The 21,903-nt window shown below is 40.6% G+C and overlaps 1 protein-coding gene across 1 annotated transcript in view; it reads right to left on the bottom strand.

Moving 5' to 3' along the window:
* The window catches only part of SH3RF3 (SH3 domain containing ring finger 3), a 244,115-nt gene that overhangs the window by 63,933 nt on the left and 158,279 nt on the right, over positions 1-21,903 (bottom strand). Inside the window, exon 3 of the mRNA XM_014885074.2 lies at positions 20,179-20,274. Coding sequence (XP_014740560.1) covers positions 20,179-20,274 — 96 coding nt within the window. The remainder of the gene's footprint in view (positions 1-20,178; positions 20,275-21,903) is intronic.

The raw sequence follows: 21,903 nt of genomic DNA, 5'->3' as shown, positions 1-21,903 counted from the left end.
CACTTCATCATGCTCTAAATTGGTATAACCTAATATTTGCCAGCAGGCTCCAAGTTGCAAGGAAACCAGATGGCTCCCCTCCCTTAAGTAGGTGTTACAGCTCCACTTACCCCATTGATGAAGATAGTCTAGCTGAATTACTTGAAATATAAAGGAGAAAAGGATAAAGCTATCAAATATGTATGACTCTTCGACAGCAGAGGGTGAGGAAATTTTTGCTAATCAACAGCAAGAGAAAAAGAATATATTTTAACTCTTTGAGATTGGAAAAAATAGAGTTAAAAAAAAAGAATTTAGAACTTCTGATTTTACAACACACTACATGTGGACAATGAAGTGGTCCAGCTCTTGATATCAACCTCTGAATCTCTTGTAAGAATTAGATTATAAATCTCACTGTGTGGAATCCAATTTAACACTGAAGCTGTTCTTTTTAAAACAACAAAATCCCTTACTGTTTTGTTCAAAGCAGCACCTAGTTGAAATGTCAAGCATCTAAACATGAAGTGATAAAAAATAGCCCTGTATTGATATAAACAAAAGTAAATTGCAATATTAGTAGAAGATTAAAGACAGAAAGAAAGCTCCTCTCCAAACAGTCAAGCTAATGAACTTTTGAGAATGTCAGAGGCTTCCTGAAATACTGGGGAAAAATTATTTTGGTCTGCCAAGATAAAAAATGCTTTATAGCCTTACAACTTTATTTTTGTAGAGAACTGTTTTTAAACAGCTTTGCCCACAAATGCTGGAAAGTACTTCCCAAATAGGCTACGAATACTGGAGAACAGTCTGCTTACTACTTTATAAAAGCAAACAGTTCTTCCTCTTCACAAAAAACTTGTAGAAACCTTTTTTTTAAAAACATAAACATGATTGCAAATTTCTTATTTTAAACTCTGAATACGTAAACAAGCGTTGCTTTCTGGTGTCTGTCATCTGATCTTCAGGCAGATTTGCTTCCAGATGAGAAGCTTAATGGAAAGTTCTGACCCACAGTCAGTGTCAGGAATTTGACATTTCTGGAAGCCTGTAGCTCTTATGACAATCTCAAATACCAGAACTCAACTTTCTCACTCAGTTTTGATCCCCTCTCTAGAAAGATCCTATATTTGAATTTCTGGTCCTGCTAAGCCCAAAGTAACTTGAGACTTATGCCCTTGAGACTGCAGCAAGACTGATTTTACCCCAAATCCATTCTTTATAAAGGGGATGTCCTAGAAAACTTGACATAGGATTTAGAGGGATAAGGCTTGGATTTGAATGCCAAACCATCCCAGCAGCCCTGCAATCCTGTCTAGAAATGTAAAATCTTGCAACAGCAGGCCTTATATTATCTGAGGGACTTCATAATGCAAGAGATGTGATGAAATGGTGCAGTAAAACTGTTCACAGGGTTTCAGTCACTACTGGCTGTGAGTCTTGCAGGCTGAGATAAGGATGCAGCAGTCAGTTCATGGAGCTACCGTGCCTATTTCTCGGGAAGACCTTCCCCAGCTGTGAGCAATTGTACCGGACACAGCTCCAGCTCATCTGGTTTTGGGACTGAAGAAGGGTGGGAGTGGAATACAGTCTTGTTCACCTCCAAACAACCTTTTCCTACAATGGGAGCAGTAATCAAGTGCTATTCATTAAAAATTCGGTGGCCTTGATTAGGAAGCCATACTCTCCACCCTGCCACAATGCAAGCTATCATGACTCTGCATCCAGGCAGAGATCCCATGCCATATGAACTAAGGAAGAGGTTTTTTTTCCCTTCTGGCTTTTAGATATGACTGTCTTAGATACTCTACTTGTGACTTTACCACATAAGTGACAAATACTAAGCTACATCACTCAGGACTTCTTCACTGCCAAAATTATTTTTTATTAGTCTCCACATAAACATTTTTTTGCTGCAGACTGTATTACAGTGAGTTTTTCTCAGTCTCTGTTGCAGGTGCTTCTATGCACACACACACACGTCTAATTTCTAATACATGTGGGTTTAAAAGGGACAACCTGAAAATGATTTCAACTTATTTCTCTTTTAAGGATGAGCAGATACAGGAGAGAAACTGTCATCCACACTGATGGTCCCACGTGGGACCAAATATGTTCTTTATATCCCAATATGACTTAATGAACTATGGTTTCAATGGGCAACATTATGCTCCTACTGACATACCCCAGATGGAATGAAGAGTAAAGAAAATCTACTTCTTGTCTGGTGTGGGTGACAATTAACTCCACGTTTAGTTCAAATAGCAAGGTATTACTTTGGAATTTATTGTTGCTATTATTATGGAACAAGAGAGAAACATGGGAAATTTAGGTCAGATTTAAATAATTAATCCTTTCTACATCTCCCTTGACAAATATGCCAGTGCATTTACTAATCCATGTTAGTGTCAAAATTATTCTATCCCAATTTAGACTTCCAAGGGACACTTCGATACACCATGGTCACAACAGCAGCTCCTGGGTTGTGGCGTTTCACTGATTGTCTTCTGCAAGAAGAAGGACAATTCTGCTACTGAATATTCTTACTTTCTAGTCATTTAGGTCTGTGTAATGGATTAATTTCTGACTGACATGTGCCCTGCCAAAGAGAGAACCTCACTGTGTGGCTTACAAATACACTTCAGTTTGTACTTGATACTTGCATACCAAAGTGTTACTAATGTGTGACTAAAATGTCATTCTTTTCTAAATAAGAAAAGATGGTTTAAATTCTCAGTTTTTCATATGTGATTCAGTATTTTGATAAACTGGAGCCAATTTGGACCAGAAAGTACACTTTATTAACATTCATTTGTTACAAAATCTAAGATGCTCAAGTTTTTAGAAAGGAACCACTGAGCAGAGCAGAAAACAAAATTAAAATTATTAATAAAACATCTTCACAATGTCCCCCTGAAAGATTGAAAATATTTTCACCAAGGGACTGCTGATTTTTATGGTTCATAAATATTGAGAAGATCACGTACATCCCTATTTTATGCCTCGCGGAGACTTTGGCAACTTGCAGTTCTATATCTGATTCTGTGATTAAAATAAACAACCTTAATTTATTACTGCATTTTCACTTCAGAGTAGGTACTTTCAGGAACTATTAAGTTCGTATGCCCTCATTAAACTAGTTTGCTAGTATTATAATTTATGTTCTGAAGCACAGTGAGATTATTAAGTAACTAAGGGCATAACTATACAAGATTCTTCTGTCTCTGCTGGGTTCCTGAGAGGACTGCATCTCTAAAAGCATTTTCAGACGCAAAAAAGTAGTCGGTCAGAAAGCTAAACCAGCTTTTCCTTACTATTATCCCTACCAGCAAATGCAGGATACAATCTTCCTTCTGGTGTAGTCAAGTAACAAAACAGCCTTTGACTCAAATGGACATTAGGAGGAAGTACATAATACTTTCTTTACCTAATACTTTACAAGTTCTTTGGTAGGCTAGTACAGAGGACACACAGCAATTCCAAGAGCTTACCAGTGGGATATTAGCAGACAAATTTGTGCCAAAAGCTCTTCGACCAAGTCATACTGAATGTATCTATAGTTTCAATCTTATATATGTTTTGTTAATTCAGATTTAAAAGTGTTTAGAGAAAGCCTCCAAAGTTCTCCATGGACAATTTAAATTCATTCAGCAAAACCTACAAAATCCTACCTCAATTATTAATTTAGGCACCGTCTTATGAAGAGTCATTAGTAAGGCACAGTTTAATAGAAAATATTATAGCTAAACCAAAGAATTATTTAATGGTTTTGTGTTAAGCTCTAACAATCCACTATTGCCTTTTCTAATTTATTGCCAGGGTGGAACAAGCAAATGTGAAACAGATTTTCTGCAAGTGGTTTGTCTATCATGGCAGATAGATTTCTGAAACCCACACTGTGATTGAGAGCAGAGTTATTCCACCCAGAAAATATAAGAAGCACAGTACAATGCGCGTGCTTGAACAGATTCAAACAAAATGACAGCTGCAGGAATGCCTTCCTAGGACACATCTCAAACTTCAAGTGCTCTGTTCCTCCACTCATAGGTTGAGGCATATGTCTCATTGTCTTTTCCAAAAACCTGCTAAATATGTCATCATGTTCTCAAGGAACGAATTCCCTAAAGCCCTACAGCAGATAGCCTTCCTAACCAGGGTCATCCACATACACAACAATGTATAGTCCTGAAAAAGCAAGCCAATAATTTTTGTCTACAACATGGGTCTTTGAAAGCCAGCAGTACTTAGCAATCTATTTGCCTGTCCTACAAGATCTTTCTCATTTAGCAGCAATGACACTTCTAACGCACTGAGGGGCTGAAGGAATGCAGCATATTAGAACAGCATGTGCTTGGATGAGCGTGTCATCATGATCTTGCAGAATGAAAATAAATGATGCGTGCAGCAGAAGTAAACACTAAGCCCTGGGTGGTGAACTGGGAAGTTTTTTTCTTTCCTCTTTTTTTCCAAGTAGTTTGAAGAAGGAAAATGGTTTGCAGTGTTGGAGAACAAGTTTGGTGCATCCCAGAGAAATGCGTAAATGCTAAAGTCTGTTCAGGAGTTAAGCACAGCAAGAAACCTTATGGAAATTAACGTCTAAAGAACTGAGAAGAAAGAAAATAAAACTAAATGCAGTATCATTAAAAATAGATGAACTCACCAAACAGAAGTATGCTTTCTAGATCCCCCTCCACTTCCTGAAACAATGCTAACTATTTAGCCTTCAGCTCCAAGTATGAGGACTCTCTTGCTCTGATCTGTCATCTCTGAATCTCTGATCTGCTGTGTGCCTTCGATATGCCTAAGGATTTAATTTTTCTTTCTATCTGTCCCCTATGGACACCCTTTTCCATAATGAGACACTCATAACTGCACCAAGGCTCCTTTGAAAGCAAGAAATGTAACCAAATACAGCTTTACTCAACATCAGAAAAAGTGGGAGAATATAGCCTATTTTTACTTATAAATTATTCAGAAAGCTAAATAAAAAGTGCAGTCATGAATTCATGGGCTTGATCCTAATTCCTTTGAAGTCAGTGGCAAACCTCCAGCTGCCTTCAACAGTGGAAGGACTGGTGCCCATCTGGCACTGATTTCAGTACCAGAAGAGTCCCTGTTGAAGCTTGTGTAGTTTTTACTGACAAACTATTTTTTCATCAAAAAATGAAACTCATTGGAACTTAACTTCCCAGGAACTTGCTTGTTTTGACAAGATGTCCATCAGGAAATTGTTTCACAGATGATGTTTCTCAGCTAAGACAAGAAATTACCAAAGCCACAGTGGTTTAGGAGTTCAGTGGGGTACTTGGACTCCTGACTGAAAGTCACTGTGTGGGGGAATAGCCATGGGAGACCTGAAACAACTAACAACTAACATCTTCTGAACAGAAAGCCACCAGCTTTCTGGCTATGCTGGGTATCCTTCACTCTTGTTCTTGTAAACTGTAAAACCTTTGTGACTCCCCTCCTGAGTCCAGGTGTCCACCTGCACCATGAGGGAAGAGGCTGGTGATAGCAGAAGTGTGAGCAGCCTTACACTGGGCTTACAGCCCTACACCTTAGTTGGGCACCTGTATGAAACAGAAGGCTTTCAGAAGCAGTTCAGATGATGTCCTCATGCCTCACCAAAACCTGGCAGCTGTATGTGTCCTGTATCATTACAGCCAGTTACTGCAAGGAAGGGAAGCCTGTGAAGCAGCTTTGTGCTGAATCTAGAAAGCCCCTCCCTTGTGAAAACTTTCACTGTGAGCCAGCTGTACCTAAAAACTTCAGCACAGGCTAGGAAAGACTGATTAGATCCTGGAGCAGAGCTGTATGGATCACATGTAAACTCTAAGCGATATCTTTAAAAAGTGCCAAGTTTTGTGTTTTTAGAGTTTTCAGGCAACTTTCTACCTCCTTCCTTCCTTAATATTTCACAAGGCTCCTTCCTGGTGCTATTGCTTACTCAAGTGACCAACAATACCCGTAAAATCATTAATTAACTGAAAATTGACAAGTTAAATACCACTAACTAAGGGCAGAGGATGTCTTCAGAGTTAACGCATACATCAAGTCTGGGAGTTCTAAAGCAAATGGCTTCCAAATTATGGTGTGTGACCCCAAGTAATTATAGATAGGATTGTGAACCAGGAACATCATGCTCATGTTTCAGAGACCCTTCTTTTCCTGATAGCTGCACTGTGCCCACATGCTACCAGACTTGACATTGTGCCCTTTTGATCATATTCTCAGATCTATTCCTGGAAATATAGTTATTGAAAATGCTGGTTTTGGAATGATCAGGGTTGTATGAAAGAAGGAACAATACCACATAATTTTTTAAAGGAAAGTACTTGCTTCCAGCTTAATAAGACAAAACATAAGGATGAAAGAGAAAAAACCCATTTATTTGCTGAAGTCCTTTATGAATTTGATAAGAAACATGTTCTGGTGGATATTGAGAAAAAGACCTACACCATCGATGTTACCTGCAGAAAGCATGAAGTTGGAAAAATCTTTGGAGCTCTTGGAAGCTCTTGCAATTGCACCACAAGGAGCACATGGGAAAGCCAAAGTAATTGTTCAAGTAATGTAAGGCCTTGCCTACCCTGAGCAAGAAAGGAGTCTTTGCTGCAGTGATTTACAACTTTGTGTAGAATAAGAAATCTTGTGCAATCAGGGAAAATTAAGTTTTATGTGCTGCAACTGAAAATTACCTGTGGGGAATAGTATACAAATAAATGCACTGTACTCTGTATCTCTGAAAAAGCAGAAATGAAGAATGAAAGCAAATGCTAATAAAATATTTTGGTTCAATTGCTTGTAAAAGGAACCAAGGTATTCACAATTCAAGCAGATATTAGCACTAAAGGGTTGTGATAAACAGCCTTTGCCCTGTGTGTACTATATTTAGAGATATTTTTTCTACATAGTGTTCTGACTTCTGCTTCCCAAATACAAGGCAGAAAAGAACTGCTGGATGTGGTACATAGTGTGATGTCCCATGGGGCTGTATAGTTAGATTCTGTGTGCATGGAGCTCCTGCTACTGCTGGCTATAAAGCAGGCTTGCTGGTTGTGGTAGAGGGTTCCTGCACCAGCTCCAGGGTCACACTGCAGGGTCTCTGGAAGCAGCCAACACCAATGGATGTCAGCTGTCTATCACAAAACTGCTGTCTTTGGAGAGATGCATCCAGCCTTTGGGTTAACTATTTGCCAGTGGGGGTGAAAGTATGAGTCAGGACATACTGTGCTGCTGTTTCACCAAACCACTGGATTGGATGACTCCCTAGAGGGAGAGTTCTGAGATGCTTCTCTGAAATGGGAGATGAACTATGTGTGTTTGAAATGGGCAGCTGCACCAGGATACATGAATTGCTTGTGTTGTGTCACAGAGAGACTGGTCTTCTTAAGTATGCACACAGATGAAAAAAAAGGAATTGTGCTCAGAGAGACATGACTTGACAGCCTGAGTTTGTCTCCTGTGGTTATTACAGTACAAGCTCTACTTTGGATTGCCTGCACATTTAAAGTACCTTCTTCCCACATAGATGTGCTGATGCCTGGTACAGCAGCGTGGCTCTTTTTCCTCAGTGGGAGCACTAATTTGGATCCTTTTTTGCTCTATGCAGTGACTAGTTATTCTAAAACGATTTTTACATAACCCTGTCTCACCTTGGAGACCTCTATTCTTCTACCATACTGCTAAAAGATGGACAATGGATTGGGATGGCATTATGGGGCAGGGGCTGTGGCACATGGCATATTGCACACTGCACAACAGGCATATCTCAGTCTTTTTGGAAGCCTGACCAGTAACTGAAAGCCAGTCTGTAAGGCATGAAAATAAATTTTCTATGCTATATGAAGACGCAGTTGGATTCACAACCCTCCCTCTCACCTTGTAGAAGAAAAATCTGACAAGGGTGAACTGTGATAAATTCTGTAAATTCTTGACTGCAAATGGCAGCACTCAACCCATTCATGGCATGGCTCACTGCCCCTCACCTCAAAGAACCATTTATAGACCTCTTTGGAGAATCTGAGATGTTAAAATATGATTAGGGGCAAGGTTGAGTTCAGAGTGAGAGGTCTCTTCATTGACTTGCCAACAGCTGCAGTCAAAAGTACATTGAACTCTCTGGCTATCAAACTAGAAATGTTACTCCTTCAACTTTTTGAGTCTAATTTCTGGTTTAGGGTAAAGGACGCATACCCAGCAGAGTGGAATTGTGCAGTGAAGCAGCTAGTGCCCTTGCCTCTTGTACATCCATCTGGAGCTGGATCAATGTTCTGGTTTCTGTCCAAGCCTGCTTTGCCACAGGTGTCAGTGCTAGATAAGAGATGTGCCATTTCTTCAGCCCCAATGAGCTTGGAGCAGATCGTTTAGGATGCTCAGGCACATGTGTCACATTACGGCAATAAAGTACGATGATTGCCAACATTAGTCACTTTTATGACATCCATATGCAAATGCTGTTTATGCTAGTATGTTACAAGTGGAAGGAATTTGGAAAACCACTGCTCTAGGCCATGCTGTTTGAGCTCTGAGATGGCAAAAGGAATGGGCTAGCAAAAAATCTGCACAGTAGGAAATCTTTCTGAAACTGCAGAACGCTGAGGTTTTTTTCCTGTTTGTGGAATTACTCAAGCTCAAATATTTTCCTAATGCATTTCTTTTTGAAAACAGATTGCCCTGCATTGCACCTACATTCCATAGGGAGAGACAAGTTGTCCCAAGGAAACTGAAATGTTTCAAACTGTGACCATATCGTGTGATGCAGTCACAGAGACATTTATTCACACTCATATTATTTTTGCCATTAAATGCTGAAAAGCTCCCATCACACATCAGAATTCCATTGTGAGAAGCATTATATAAACACAGAGCAACAAGACAGCTCTTGGCCCAAAGAAAGTACAATTAAGGATGGGGACAAGAGACAATGTATAGTTACAGACAAAATATACAATGCAACAGTCTTATCAGCAAGATGGACAGAGGATTTTTCACAACATACATTTTCTCTAGCCATCACAGCCAAGAACAATTTTAGAGAAGAATCTGGAGGAGCAATGCAGATGTTTGAAGCATTCATCACAACAGTGAAGAACAGAGCACTATGGAAGAAAATTGGAATTTAAAAAAAATGACAAAGTGATTGTCATAGCTGGAATTCAGTAATAAATAAAAGACAATAGGCAGAGTAATGAGTAAGCAAAGGCTTGCAAGTAAGAGTGAGTTTTATGTCCTCTAGAGGACAGAAAAAGGCTCCAGAGAGAAAGAAAGGAGTAGCAGCAGATGACCACATCAGACTGTCAAGAATGAGGCACGTCTGCATTTGCTAATGATGCAAAAAAGATATAGCCATAATCAGGGCATGGCCTGATGAGAGTTTGATCTTTGCAAATGCTCAGCAGTCAGGTTGGACAAAACTGGTAGAACTGCCAGCCACATGAATGAATGAAACCACTCATGAGGATGTGATTCCCACTGGCAATGTCTTTGTCACTTGCCATAAAAGTACAATGTTCCCTCTTTAACCAGTGGCCAAAGAGAAAGTAACACACTTAACCATGTACGGTGTACTACACTGAAAACTCGGGTATGTGCTTAGTGAGAGTTCCTCTGTGCAAAGACCTGCGTGTCATTGGAATGGTGTGGAACTGCCTTTACTTTGACCTTAAACTCAGCCCTCAGGAGTGCTTTAGTGTCTTCAAGGACCCCTATATGGCAAAACCTTGTGCTTGAGACAGAGCATGTCTCTAACCAGTAACTGGTCAGGGTTAAATCATGACAGCCCCCCAGGTGCCATAGGGCAGAGAAACTCAGTGCCAGTACCAAGAACTCTCAGATCTCATCTGGCCTGGGAGATTTCCAGGAATTCAGTATTAACCATCTCTATAGCTCTTCTTCCACTCCCAGAGTTCATATATTGAAGGATAGTAAAACCTTGTATCCACCAAATCAGTATAACCACACACATCTCTTTCCTGAACAATGCATCTATGGAAGTGAAAGCCTTTGGCTGGGGACAGGCAAATCTAAGCACTAGACTGAAGCAAGGAGGGAAGATGCTGATGAAATTATTTCTCAAAGGTTAGAATCATAGTCCTTCCTCCTGGCTAGGAAAAGAAAAGAAAAAGGATATAAGAGGAGGTCATGACTCTAAATTCCTTATTATGTTGTTGAGGCTGAAGCAGATCAGAGAAAAAGGATCAAGGTGATGACCATCAGGGAGTGTTCTCCCTCCTTCTGCATGGTTGCTTACTTCTTGAGAAACAGAGCTGCCTCTTCCTCAGTGCCATCCCTTTAGCCATGTGGTAAGAGGAGAATATCTCCAGGATGAGTCTATCACTGTCTGAATGCTCTGGCACCTCTCCTGCTTTGTCCCAAGGTTTCCAGAAAAATTCTGTTACAAAAAAATTATATTACAGAAGGCTCTCTCATGAAATTTCCTGTCAATTTGATTCAATTGTGTCTAAACAGATCGGAAGATTTCAAAGTCAGATTTAGAGCAGGACACTCCCTCCAGCCTCACTTAAGCAAAAACTAATATTATTAACCTCGTATATGGAGTATCTAGTATGCTTTGTCATAAAATTATAACTTAATAAAATAATTAGATAAGTCAAGGGACAACCAGGAGGTGGAAGAGGTTGCTTGCAGAAAAGTCCCACATTCCTCACCTCATCATTTTGTCACGATGGCTTAGAGCACAGTGCAATGGCAGCAATCACTGCAGGATAACTGTGGGTGGGAGTTGCTGCCCTCATAGACATGTTTTTGTGCAGTGTGAGATACCACACGGCCTCCTTTCCCATCTTCCCTCTTTCTGCCCTGCATCAGCAGGGACGTTCAGGTGACTGTGCAGTAAATGGCATGATGAGACAGATATGACTGGAAACTAAAACAACTCCAACTTAAATTAATAGCTTTCAACAGGGTGACTTCCCTGATTCATCTCAGCATGCAGATATATCTGATAGTCCTGCAACATGGAGGGCAGAAGGAAAGAATTGTCGCATATGAGGCAAAAGCAGGACAATCCCTTTGGCAGCAGCCCTTGCTTTTGTCAGATTACAATAATGCCAGTAATACACTCAAAAACAATGCAGCAGGAGATAAAATAAACAATGGCTGGTCTACTTTGTAAAGGAATAAAGTAAGCATAACCAATGCAATTTCTTCTACAGGACAGACTAAACAAAAAGGGGTCAGCCTTCAAGAGTCCCGTGTGTTCTAGAGAAAATCTGGAAAAGATAGAGATTCCCAAATTAATTCCAACTATCTTCCCCTGTTTCTGATTTTTGTTTTTAACTTGCAGATTCTTCCTCTAGTCTTTTGTATTTGTTTTTTTCAACATTCAGCTCTAACACCTAACAAAATGTCATAGGATTTCAGACTTCAACATCTGGTTTTGGCACAGCTAATGAGATTTTTAGGCAAAAAACCAACTTCATCTGTTATTTTTATTATTTGAAGCATGCATTCAGCATACATACACACTCCTAGATTTCTTTGTGCCTGGAATAAAAACAGTTTGACCATTCCAGCATCTGCGACAAAAATAAATAAAGAAAGAGGTAAAAACAATTCATGGATACATCCTATCAGGAAACTGTTATTCTTGAAACTACATTTCTTTAAAAATTCAAAAGGTCAAGCTCAGACACATTTGTGATTATTTACCAAGGTAGAATAACCATAAAACCAGGGAATGGTTTGGGTTAGAAAGGATCTGAAAGATAATTTTGTCCCAGCCCCCCTGTCACAGCAGAGGTGCTCCAGGCCTCTGATCAACTTTGTGGCCCTTCTCTGGACTTGTTCTGACAGGTTCACGTCTTCCTTATGTTGGGGTCCCCAGAGCTGGATGCAGCACTGCAGGTGGGGTCTCATGAGAGCAGAGTAGAGGGGGAGAACCACCTTCCTCGCCCCACTGGCCACGCTGCTTTGGACACAGCCCAGGATGTGGCTGGATCCTGGGCTTGTGATTGTGCACTGCCAAGTCATGTTGAGCTTCTTACCCACCAGCACCTCCAAGACTTTCTTTCAAGGGCTGCTCTCAATCCATTATTCATGCAATCTGTACTTGTGCTTGGGATTGCCCCGACCCAGATGTAGGATCTTGCACTTGGCCTTGTTGAACTTCCTGAGGTTTGCATGGTCCCACCTCTCAGGCTTGTCCAGGTCCCTCTGGATGCTATCCCTTCCCTCCAGCGTGTTGACCACACCAGAGCTTGGTGTTACCAGCAAACTTACTGAGGGTCAACTTGATCCCACTCTCCATGTCACCAACAAAGGTTTTAAACAGCACTGGTCCCAGTACTGACCCTTAAGGAACGCCACTCATCACTGCTCTCCACTTGGACATCAAGATGTTGACTGCCACTCTTTGAATGACCACCTAGACCATTCCTTATCCAATGAGTGGTTCATCTGTCAAATCCATGTCTCTCCATCATATTTATGCTACATGCTATCTTCTGAAAACAGAGATCAGAGGGGGTTCTAATAGACTCTCCTTGGCAATTCCTTTTTGGTGTCATTCTCATCAGCTGTCCCTCCTGTCTCCTGATGGAGAGCATCTTACCCACCACTGGCACAGCAAAGGATAACATGTGCTTCCACTTCTGCTAGGTCCTTTCACAGTCTGGTGATTTTAATATTGGACTCACTTTTCTTCATCACTCCCAGCATCAGTGCTGTGACAGACACCTGGAAACATTTTTCTCTTTGCTCATGGGGCTGTGGCCACGAGTAAAGGGGCAGAGAAGGCAGCCAGTTTTCCAGGGGCATTTCCCAAAACCCTCCTTCTGACCCTCCATGTCTATATTTGGATTTAAGATCCCCAGAGTTTTAAGGCATCAGGAAAGCTCTCCAAGAAGGAACTAATTAAGATGTGCAACATGCACTAACAAGGACACTAGGAAAAAAGATGAAGAATGCTGGTGTGAGAAATAATGAAATCCTCTAGGATTTTATGTTTAGTTAACTTCTAGACAGTGTATTTGTTGACATATAACTTCTTAATATACATTCATGCATTATCTCTAGGTAAGTAAGACTGAAATATGCTTCCTTTTCAAAAGGAAAAAGATCCCAGGAAGTCATCAGTGCTGAAACAATCTTTAGAAGCTGTCAGAGGTGATCAATGGCTGGAAAAGACAAAAGATCTCTTCAGTACCTTCTCTAGAGAGCATGGACTACTGATGATATGCTCTAGATCCCACTCAGAGCCCCAAGACATTGGGTATGCTCAATTGGGAATGCTAATTTCTAGTGCTTGGAAACCTGCACCATTGCTGGAGTTTGTCACTGCAATGGTTGTGTGCTGTGAGGCTTGTGAGCACTGCTGGCAAGTCCAACACATCTGTTGCACAGGCAGACGTTATCTCTAAGAGATGTGCTATCTATTTACTTGGTCCTTCTGAGATCATCACTAGTGCTTGTCTTGTTACACCAGCAGCCTTGCAACCATAACAGGACAACAAAATCTTTGAGGCAGAACCCAAAACTCAGTGTAGAAATAACAGAAATGAGACAGAATTGCACCCAGGACCAGAAAACATATATTGAAGTACAAGCATGGTTCTGGTAATCTGTAGGTGAAGGGAAGAGCTGATGTGCTGAGAGCACAGGGAATAGGCAGTAGATGCAAAACACAATATGCCAGACCCCAGTCAATTTGCACCAGGCAGGATGACAAACAGAACTTTGCAGGGGAAGTGCTGGAAGTCCTTCAGTGGATTGTGGCTATAGACCAAAGTCTTGTTATCAGATCAACTTAGATACCTAGGAAACTAATTTTTGGCATCTAGGAAGCAGCACTTCAAAAATGCCCAGTACAGATATGGAATTAATATATATGGCTTTGAAAGACTCAGGAAATGGACTTATTTGCAAAGGTTGTGTGCTTAAGTTGGTTGTGCTGGAAACCTTTTTTTTGCTATAAATTGCTCCAGAGAGTTATTTTTGCGAAACACGGTCTAGGAAATTCAGATGTTACTCATAATTAGGAGGGGTGGGTGGGAAAGATATTTTTGGATATGACAGCTGGCAAATTTCTGGTTTAACAGGCCCTGAAGCAATAAGAGGTGATAACAAGTTGGATCTGGTTTTGATGAATAGAAATATTGGTCATAACATATAAATCCAAATAATTTTGAGTTCATTCAAATGAAAGTAGGCAAAAGTAAAATCAAGAGAGGACTTATAACTAAAACTGTCAGTTCTCAAAAGGCAAATTTCCACAACCTACAGCTGTGTCTAAATTTACATGCTGGCTCTCACCATGGCTCACACAGATCTCACAATTGTCTGGGCTGGAGGATGACTCAAATGTGACAGTACTCCTACCTATCTCTGTATGCAGGCTTCCCCTCTGTGGCACCCACCTGAGCTGAACTTCAGTGTAAACGTGGTGTTCCCTGACAAAGAAACCAGAAAGCAGCCCTGCTTTGACTTGTCCAGACACAGCCTGAGAAGAGTGAGTGACTCAAAAAGGTCTACAGAGCTGAGGTGCTCAGCTAGTCCAGGGGAAACCTGGCATTTAAATCAAAAGGTAACAGTGCAGCTCAGTTTTGTATCCTGAAGATGAAGGAAAGTGTTAGAGAATCTGTATGAACGATCACTTTAAGAAGGGTGCTAGAAATCAACAGAGAACTTAAAAGAAACCAGTCAAATTAAAAAAACTCCAAATTTTCTGCCCTAAGTCATGCTAATTTACATTTTACATAGGAAATTAAGCCAAAGAGCACAAGGTTCTTTATTTATAGAAGTGAAAGGTAACATAAGAAATCAAGCTGTTATGCAGAAAAGATGGGCCACAGATTAAAAATTTGTGTATATATTTAAGTAATATATACAGAATAGACAAATGTATTTTTATATATTATAATATGTTGTATATTTAATCTTCTTCTCACCTCTGACAGCTAATACTCTTAGTTTTCCCAACTAACATAATCTTTATTTGAACTTCCATAGATTATTTTACTTTATATGCATGTAACAAAGTACTTTAAATCAATGAGTTTTATTCATGAATTGATGTGAAAATAGAGGCCCCTCTTGCAGCCTACAACACAAATTCTGCATGTTTTAGTTTGAATGTGAAATATGAGAACTGTATTTTATACTCCATTCACATAGAAATCTGATACCAAGTATCTTGGAATATTCAGTAATATTTTATACAGGATTAAAACAAGCGGGACCAACTTTTTAGAAGCTATGAAGGTGCAGGAATGAAATTCTTAAAACAATATATGTATAAAACTTGAAAATGCATATCAATAAAGCTTTTCAACAGAAATTGGCTGAACATCTCTTAAAGCTGATATTATTGTCAGCTTTACAAGGTTCTTATTCCATTTTTATATGACATACTAAAGGAGAGAGAACAGAAAAAATCAATTGTAATGTTAATGAGTATAATTCTTAACTCATTAGTTTTACACCTACTTACTACTGGGATGAATTTGCTCCTCTGAGATTTAATAAGTCAGCTTTTCTAAAATCATCTACATTAGTTTGCATCTACCCACCTTTCAAAAGCTTCTATTTTTATTCACATTAAATGACACTCGCAAGGCTAAAATGAACCATTTTGACAATCCTTAAAAACAGAGACTGCATGTTCTTTTTGAAAAGGGCACCAAACAAACATTACTACTTTATGAACATCTAATGCTTCTGGTTTTTTGGAAGGCTTTCATAAAAGATACCTTGAAAGATTCAGAGTGTGGTGCCACTAAGACCACACAAAAATAAATGATGGGTCAGACATCAAGGTTGAATTAATTATGAGAGTCCCATAGGGACCCATCTGTCCTGTAGCTGAAGGGAGAAACCAAACAGACTGAGGAGAGAAAAAGCATAGACAAGCAGTGGACAAGAATTTTTTGTTGAAAATGGTCAAAATAGCTATTAGAGCTAGAAATACATAGGCAAATACATCTGAGTTTTCAATAATATAACCGTGATGACTGCCACTGGGGACACCAGCATAGTAGGAAATGGCTGATGGGAGTCTGCATATAGAGAAAAGAAAAGGACAAAATCTGCCGTCCAGACTGAAAGTGTAAACCATCTGCATTCATTTGCAAGCTGACTAAAGGCTGCCCTCAGCAAAGTACATAGTTACACAGCTAAGGACCTTCCTCTGCTGGGAGGATGGGTGCCTGTGACTACTCGACAACCTCAGCTGGGAACCTGGTAAATATGCTCAGCTTTTCCTGTATGGGTTAAGCTGTTTCAGGATGTCTGATAGATCCTGTAGTACAGCACAAAACTTAAATGGATGGGCTGCTCTGCAAAGATAATTTTGAAATGAAAATTCATTGTTTTCTTTAAGAAATGCATTTGGCTTTGGATTTTATTTTATTTTCAATTCTGAACTCTTTTTAAACACTGACTTGCAAGAATTATTTTCCCTGGGGAGTCTTCTGGACCTATGCTGCAGGACACTGAAACCATCGGCTCTGCCCATTCTCCTCCCCCCTCTTTCTGCTAGAACTCCTCTCTACTTTTTTCTTTTTTCTTTGATTGTGAAGAACAAGAGAAGATCCTCATTACCCTGCTTCGCTGCTCTGTAAAAAGAATTTTAAAGCTCCTAATATTACTTAATCACAGCTTTCAGTGTTCCTGCTGCCATAAAACATTATAACAATGGGTTGGCACTTCATCAATTGTAATTTGCTGATATTACAGTCACAGTAGCGCCCAACATAATTGCCTTGCTCTACCACTGACTCATAAGGCTTCTTGATCTTGGTCAATCTTCTTCTTTAATCTGGGGGTTGCAGGCAGAAATTTTGCTCTAACAGCTCAGATTTTTGAATTTCCAGTTGCTGCTCATCTGAACAGGACACCATTGCCCTCAAATTTCACTCCTAGATACTTAAATCTATTAGGACACACTTTATTCTTCATTATTCTCAATTTTACACATAGCAGCAGAACAAAACTTTCAAACAGATATAATAGCAGCAGTTATTAAGAATGAAGAAGCTAGCTTGAAGACAGTAAAATAAAAGAAATTTTGTCAGGGCTTTGAATTCCTTGCAGGTCCAAAACCCCTCCTAGCAAGGAAATTAATTCAAACTATACAGATTATTAACAAGATGTTTATTTCAAGACAGAAGGCACATTGAGGATCAATTTAATTATGTTGGGTTTTTTTTTTCTGTAGACAAATTAAAACATAAATTATCAGCCCAGATGACTTCTACTGAAGATGAAGGACAGCAGCAAAGAAATAAGAAACAATAGCCCCAACTCCCCCTGAAAGAGCTTATTGTTTGTGACTCATGCTGCAGAAGTAATCATTGTGAGCCATGAGTATTTGTTCCTTATCCACGTGTAGCTTCTCTGAGGTTGGGACAGAGATGATAATACAGAGGCAGGAAAAAGCCTCTCTGCAGACATGCAAGCACCCTTGCTAAACACTTACATGTAGGGAATAAAGAATAAGATCCATGCCACATTACACCCATACGGCTGTACAGACAACTAAACATAATGCTGAGATAGAGACTTTCTAAAACACTGCAGGGCCAAGGTGTATTTTGATGTCTGCTGGTCTTTTGTGCCTCTTTCTGCCACCACGGTCTGGCTCTAAAGGCTGTCTTTCTGGGTTTCCTTTAGAGAAGTGGTGATCCCGGTGAGGAATTTGCTAACCACCCTTCTCACCACCCATTGCAAGAGCTTTGTGAGCACCTGCAAAAGCCTTTTGGGCAAACACCTGTTTGAAGGGCATGGCAGCACATTGCCAGGACAAAGTGTTACCTCAGGAAGCCACAACAAGGATTATATCCACTGTTTGTAGCCCTAGCATGCCAAACCCTGAGATCCTCAAAGTGACCGGCTTGTTTTCTGATGCTCTGGCTTGCATAGCGAGGGTGAGAGCTCTTGTCTGGGCCGTGGGAGCAACTGGGGACATCAGAGCCTGCCAAGCTGGAATTCACTCTATCCAGAGTGCAGGGTTTAGGATGCCATGTGAAATCCCACATACTTCAGCCAATCAACTGACACAAATGGAAGGCTACTGTGAGAATTAAACTTTGCTTATTCTACACATTTTGCCAAGATTTTGAAAACCACTTAATGGACTTGGACAGACTCGGAGAGTGTTTTTAGATTCAAGTACTACTTGTTTAATGGATTTATTTTATAAATATCAGCACTGAGATTTCCAAAACTTCTTTGGGACTTGACCTGCTGATTCCTTTTAATTTTAATGCAAAGTACATCTGAAGCTGGCAACAGCAACGTAATTGTATAACTTGAATACTTGCATATGCTCATCTCATATTCAGAAGGCAGCCTTCATCCACTATGTGGATGAAATAGGTGGCTGATATTGTAGTCTGGAGGATCACTTCCCTTGGTTTTACAAACCACTGCACAAATATTATGGCCATGGCACCCAAGTATGGAATTTAAATAGGCCTTTCAAGTCTCTGGATTTCAAATTTATACAGATAAAATACATGTGTGGGTTTACATATGAATATACACAGAAGTGTATACAATTGTACTTATTTTACCTCCTCTGTGGGTGTGTCTGGTATAAATGTATATGCATGCAGACATTCCTACGTGTGTTCTTGGCCTCCAGTGCTGGCTACCTGGCTGTTTGCATCTCTTTAGAATCTGCAAGCATCACTGTTCTGACTCTTCACAGTGCTACCTTCTGCTCCTCCATGGCCACCCAGGATGTGCTAGTGCTTGGAAAACTTCAGCAAGACATTGCACATGTTCCCTACGGGCTGTTCTTCTGAGGTTATGAGCCTTCACCCTTCAAGAGCAGTAATTATGGAGAACAGATACTTCGGAGTGGGAGAAGGATCAGGATTCTGCACAGTGTGTAGGCAGTGCCAGCCTACAGATGAAACTAGAGCTGGGGAAAGGTGGTGAGGTGCAATGGTGCTTGGCTGTGCAGAGGTCCCCAGTTCACTCCTTCTGCAGCAAAATTCAGGACAGTAATATCGCACTTTCCCAGGACAGGAAAAAGAAGGAGAAAAAGATGAAATCTGGGAGAAACCCAGCTTTCTCATTTAATCACAACAAACTAAACATGTCTTACACATTCAGAATAGAAGAAAACTATTCATTAACTTATGTGAGGCAGCTGGTTTCCCAATAACGGCTCCTACACATTCTGGTTTTAATATTATAATTCTTGTCAACTGTGGGAATGCAAAGTATATTAATGATGGTTTATTCCAAATTGGTCATTGTCTGAGTTAATAATTAGGTAGTCAGGCACTAATTAGCTGTATTTTGTCTCCAATCACTAACTAAGAAATCTCTAAGTAAATTCAGAGGCAGGCACCAGAGCCACACACAGCAAAGCAGGCTCTGCTGTGGGCACAAGAGATTCTTCACTACAGAGGGGCACCAGACAACGTCTGGAAGCAGAGTCAGGGTGATACTGCTCTGAGTACTGGGTGCAGAGTGCCAGCACCTCAGAAAAATACACATGCATGTGGTGCCCATCTTCTCTTTGCAGCCCTGATTCACTCATGAGGGAGGAAAGTTCCTGGAAGACACTGCCTGGCACCTGGACAAGAGAGCTGCACCAGCAGGGCCACCACTCTGGCTGCAGCCCTGGTCCCAAGCATCTGGCTGAAAGGGCATCACCAGCAGGAGGACGGGCAGCAGTGGGAAGAGGTGGAACCACAGGTCTGCAAAGAAGTCTCGGCATTTACTCTGAAATAAGAATCCTGTGGAAATTACAACAGGAAGGAGCTCAGGATAAAGATGTGCCTGGGGCACATGGGTGGAGGTGCCTGAGCTCCTGCTGAGGCAGAGGAAACCCTCAGCACCCCTCTGAAGGTCTGTGCATTCAGACCACAGCTCAACTGCACTGCTGCTCTCCACCAGCCCCAAACCCACATCTCTCCTCAGATGTATGCAAGGTATCCCAACTGCAATCATCCTCCCCTATTTTACCTATGCACTATGGAGATTACACCAAAGGGGAAGCCTCTAGAAGGAGTTCATGGAACATATTTTGCTGACCATTTTAAATTGAATTGGTGTTCCCCCATAGTGCCTTAGCAGATAGCAACCAAAAAATTCCCTTTTCAGTAATTCTGTTTTAGTTTATCCTTCTCATATAAGATTATTTGAGGCTATCCTGCCCTTGTAGGCACAAAACCCCCACAAGATTTGAAAATCCATGTCCACCACCATGTGTTATAAACTTACCTCAACATAGAGGATAGGGAAAATGCCAATCTTGTCACCCAGCATTCCTTCTGCCCAGTTGTCATCCACCCTTCTGATGACTGTCAAAATTTCATCCTAAAATCAGAGATCCACAAAATACATAATCAGATATTTTCAGCAGAAAGATGCCAATTTTTAGTTACCCGTATGATAGCTTAGAGAGTGAGTACACAGAGGAAGTCATAAACCTGGTAAAGTGTTTCCTGAATCCTGGGCTAGCAGCATCCCTGGCCCATCATCTTATCCCAGGCATCCCACTCAATGTGCACTGAAGCACCCTGCAGACAGGTGCAGCTCATGCTGGCTGTCAGCAGCTCCAAGGGGCTGGGCACAGCAGGTGGGAATAGGTAACTCCTGGTTTCATTAGGGGGAGAGAAGAATGTCTGACCCAAGAGGTCACCTGTAAATCATAGGTGAAAGCTGCTCACCATGAAGTTGCCCCTGTACATCCAAGAGTCTGTTGTGATGATTGTGTGCTCTGGAACACAATTCAAAGGGAAGCACCAGTACAGCACAGGTAGTCCTGGAAATACTTCCAACAAGGAATAGTACAAGGTGCTCTGTGACAAGCCTACGCTGATGACACACTGAATGTCAGATTTTCTTTTAAAAAATATTATAAGGTAAAATTGCAAAGCAGATAAAAAGCCAAAGATAAGAAGGCAAAAAACCCAAATTGCATTCAGCTGTTGGATCAGCTTCAGTTTAGATATAAGTTCATTTCCTAAAACCAATGGCATTTTAATACTATATTTAATCTAAGGGACCTCGTAAGAATTTCAGCAGATGATGAACTTCTTTGTGATTATAAAACAAGAGATAAAGCAAAGTACAAACCAGATTAATATTGCTCAATTTTTCACTTGGTATAGTTCAAACCCAGAATGTCATTAGGAAAGCCCAAGTGACTAAAACAAAATCGTGACTTTTCCCAGTTTAAACTACTCAGTTTGTCAATGGATTTCTGCTACTATCCCTGTCTTCTGGGGTCATCATACTAAACCCAGCCTTAAACCAGCACTGCTTTCTACAACAGCTGTGGAAGGCAGCCCTCTCAACGGGGCTCTGCTTATATTCCCTATGAGAAAAGGAAGGAGTGGGCTGAGAGGAGCTGGGAAGTCAGCTTTGTTCCCTCATGCCATCCAATCTTCCTCTGCTTCTGTGCAGAAATTTACAAAAAAGAAGAAAATCTCTTCCTCCAGAAAGCTGAGACAGAGTTCCCTGCTGATCTCACTTTATTTCCACTACTCACTCTGTGAAAATAAGAGCTACATATGGTCTATCATGCCCCATGTAACAAGATACTGATGTCAAATGGCCAGGCAAGGGCAGCTGGTTTTTTTTGCAGATACTTCTCACACAGAAAAAATCCCACAAACTCCTGATCCAGGATGTTCAGACCACAGATTTGCATTGATAGAAAAATGACCAGAACAGAGATGTGATGTGAGGTGCTTTGTAGTTTTTGAACATGTGCATTTTGAACACGTGCACTCTGAAATAGTTTAAATGTTTCCTTTGAATTATTCATCTGAATGATCCATTAGGGGAAAGCTCATAGAAATGGCTACAAACTGAGTCCTTCAGCTATTTATTACAGCTGGAAGGATGCAAAAAGAATTTGTGCATTTAATTTCCTGAAGAAACAGATAGCATTCCCTTCCAAAGCCCTGTCTGCACAGACCATTTTTGATCTGTTTAAAG

This window comes from Sturnus vulgaris, chromosome 2 (genome assembly GCF_052056855.1).
Source record: "Sturnus vulgaris isolate bStuVul1 chromosome 2, bStuVul1.hap1, whole genome shotgun sequence".
NCBI lineage: Eukaryota > Metazoa > Chordata > Aves > Passeriformes > Sturnidae > Sturnus > Sturnus vulgaris.
Note: the sequence above shows the minus strand (reverse complement) of the source record. Positions and strands in the feature narration are given on the sequence as shown.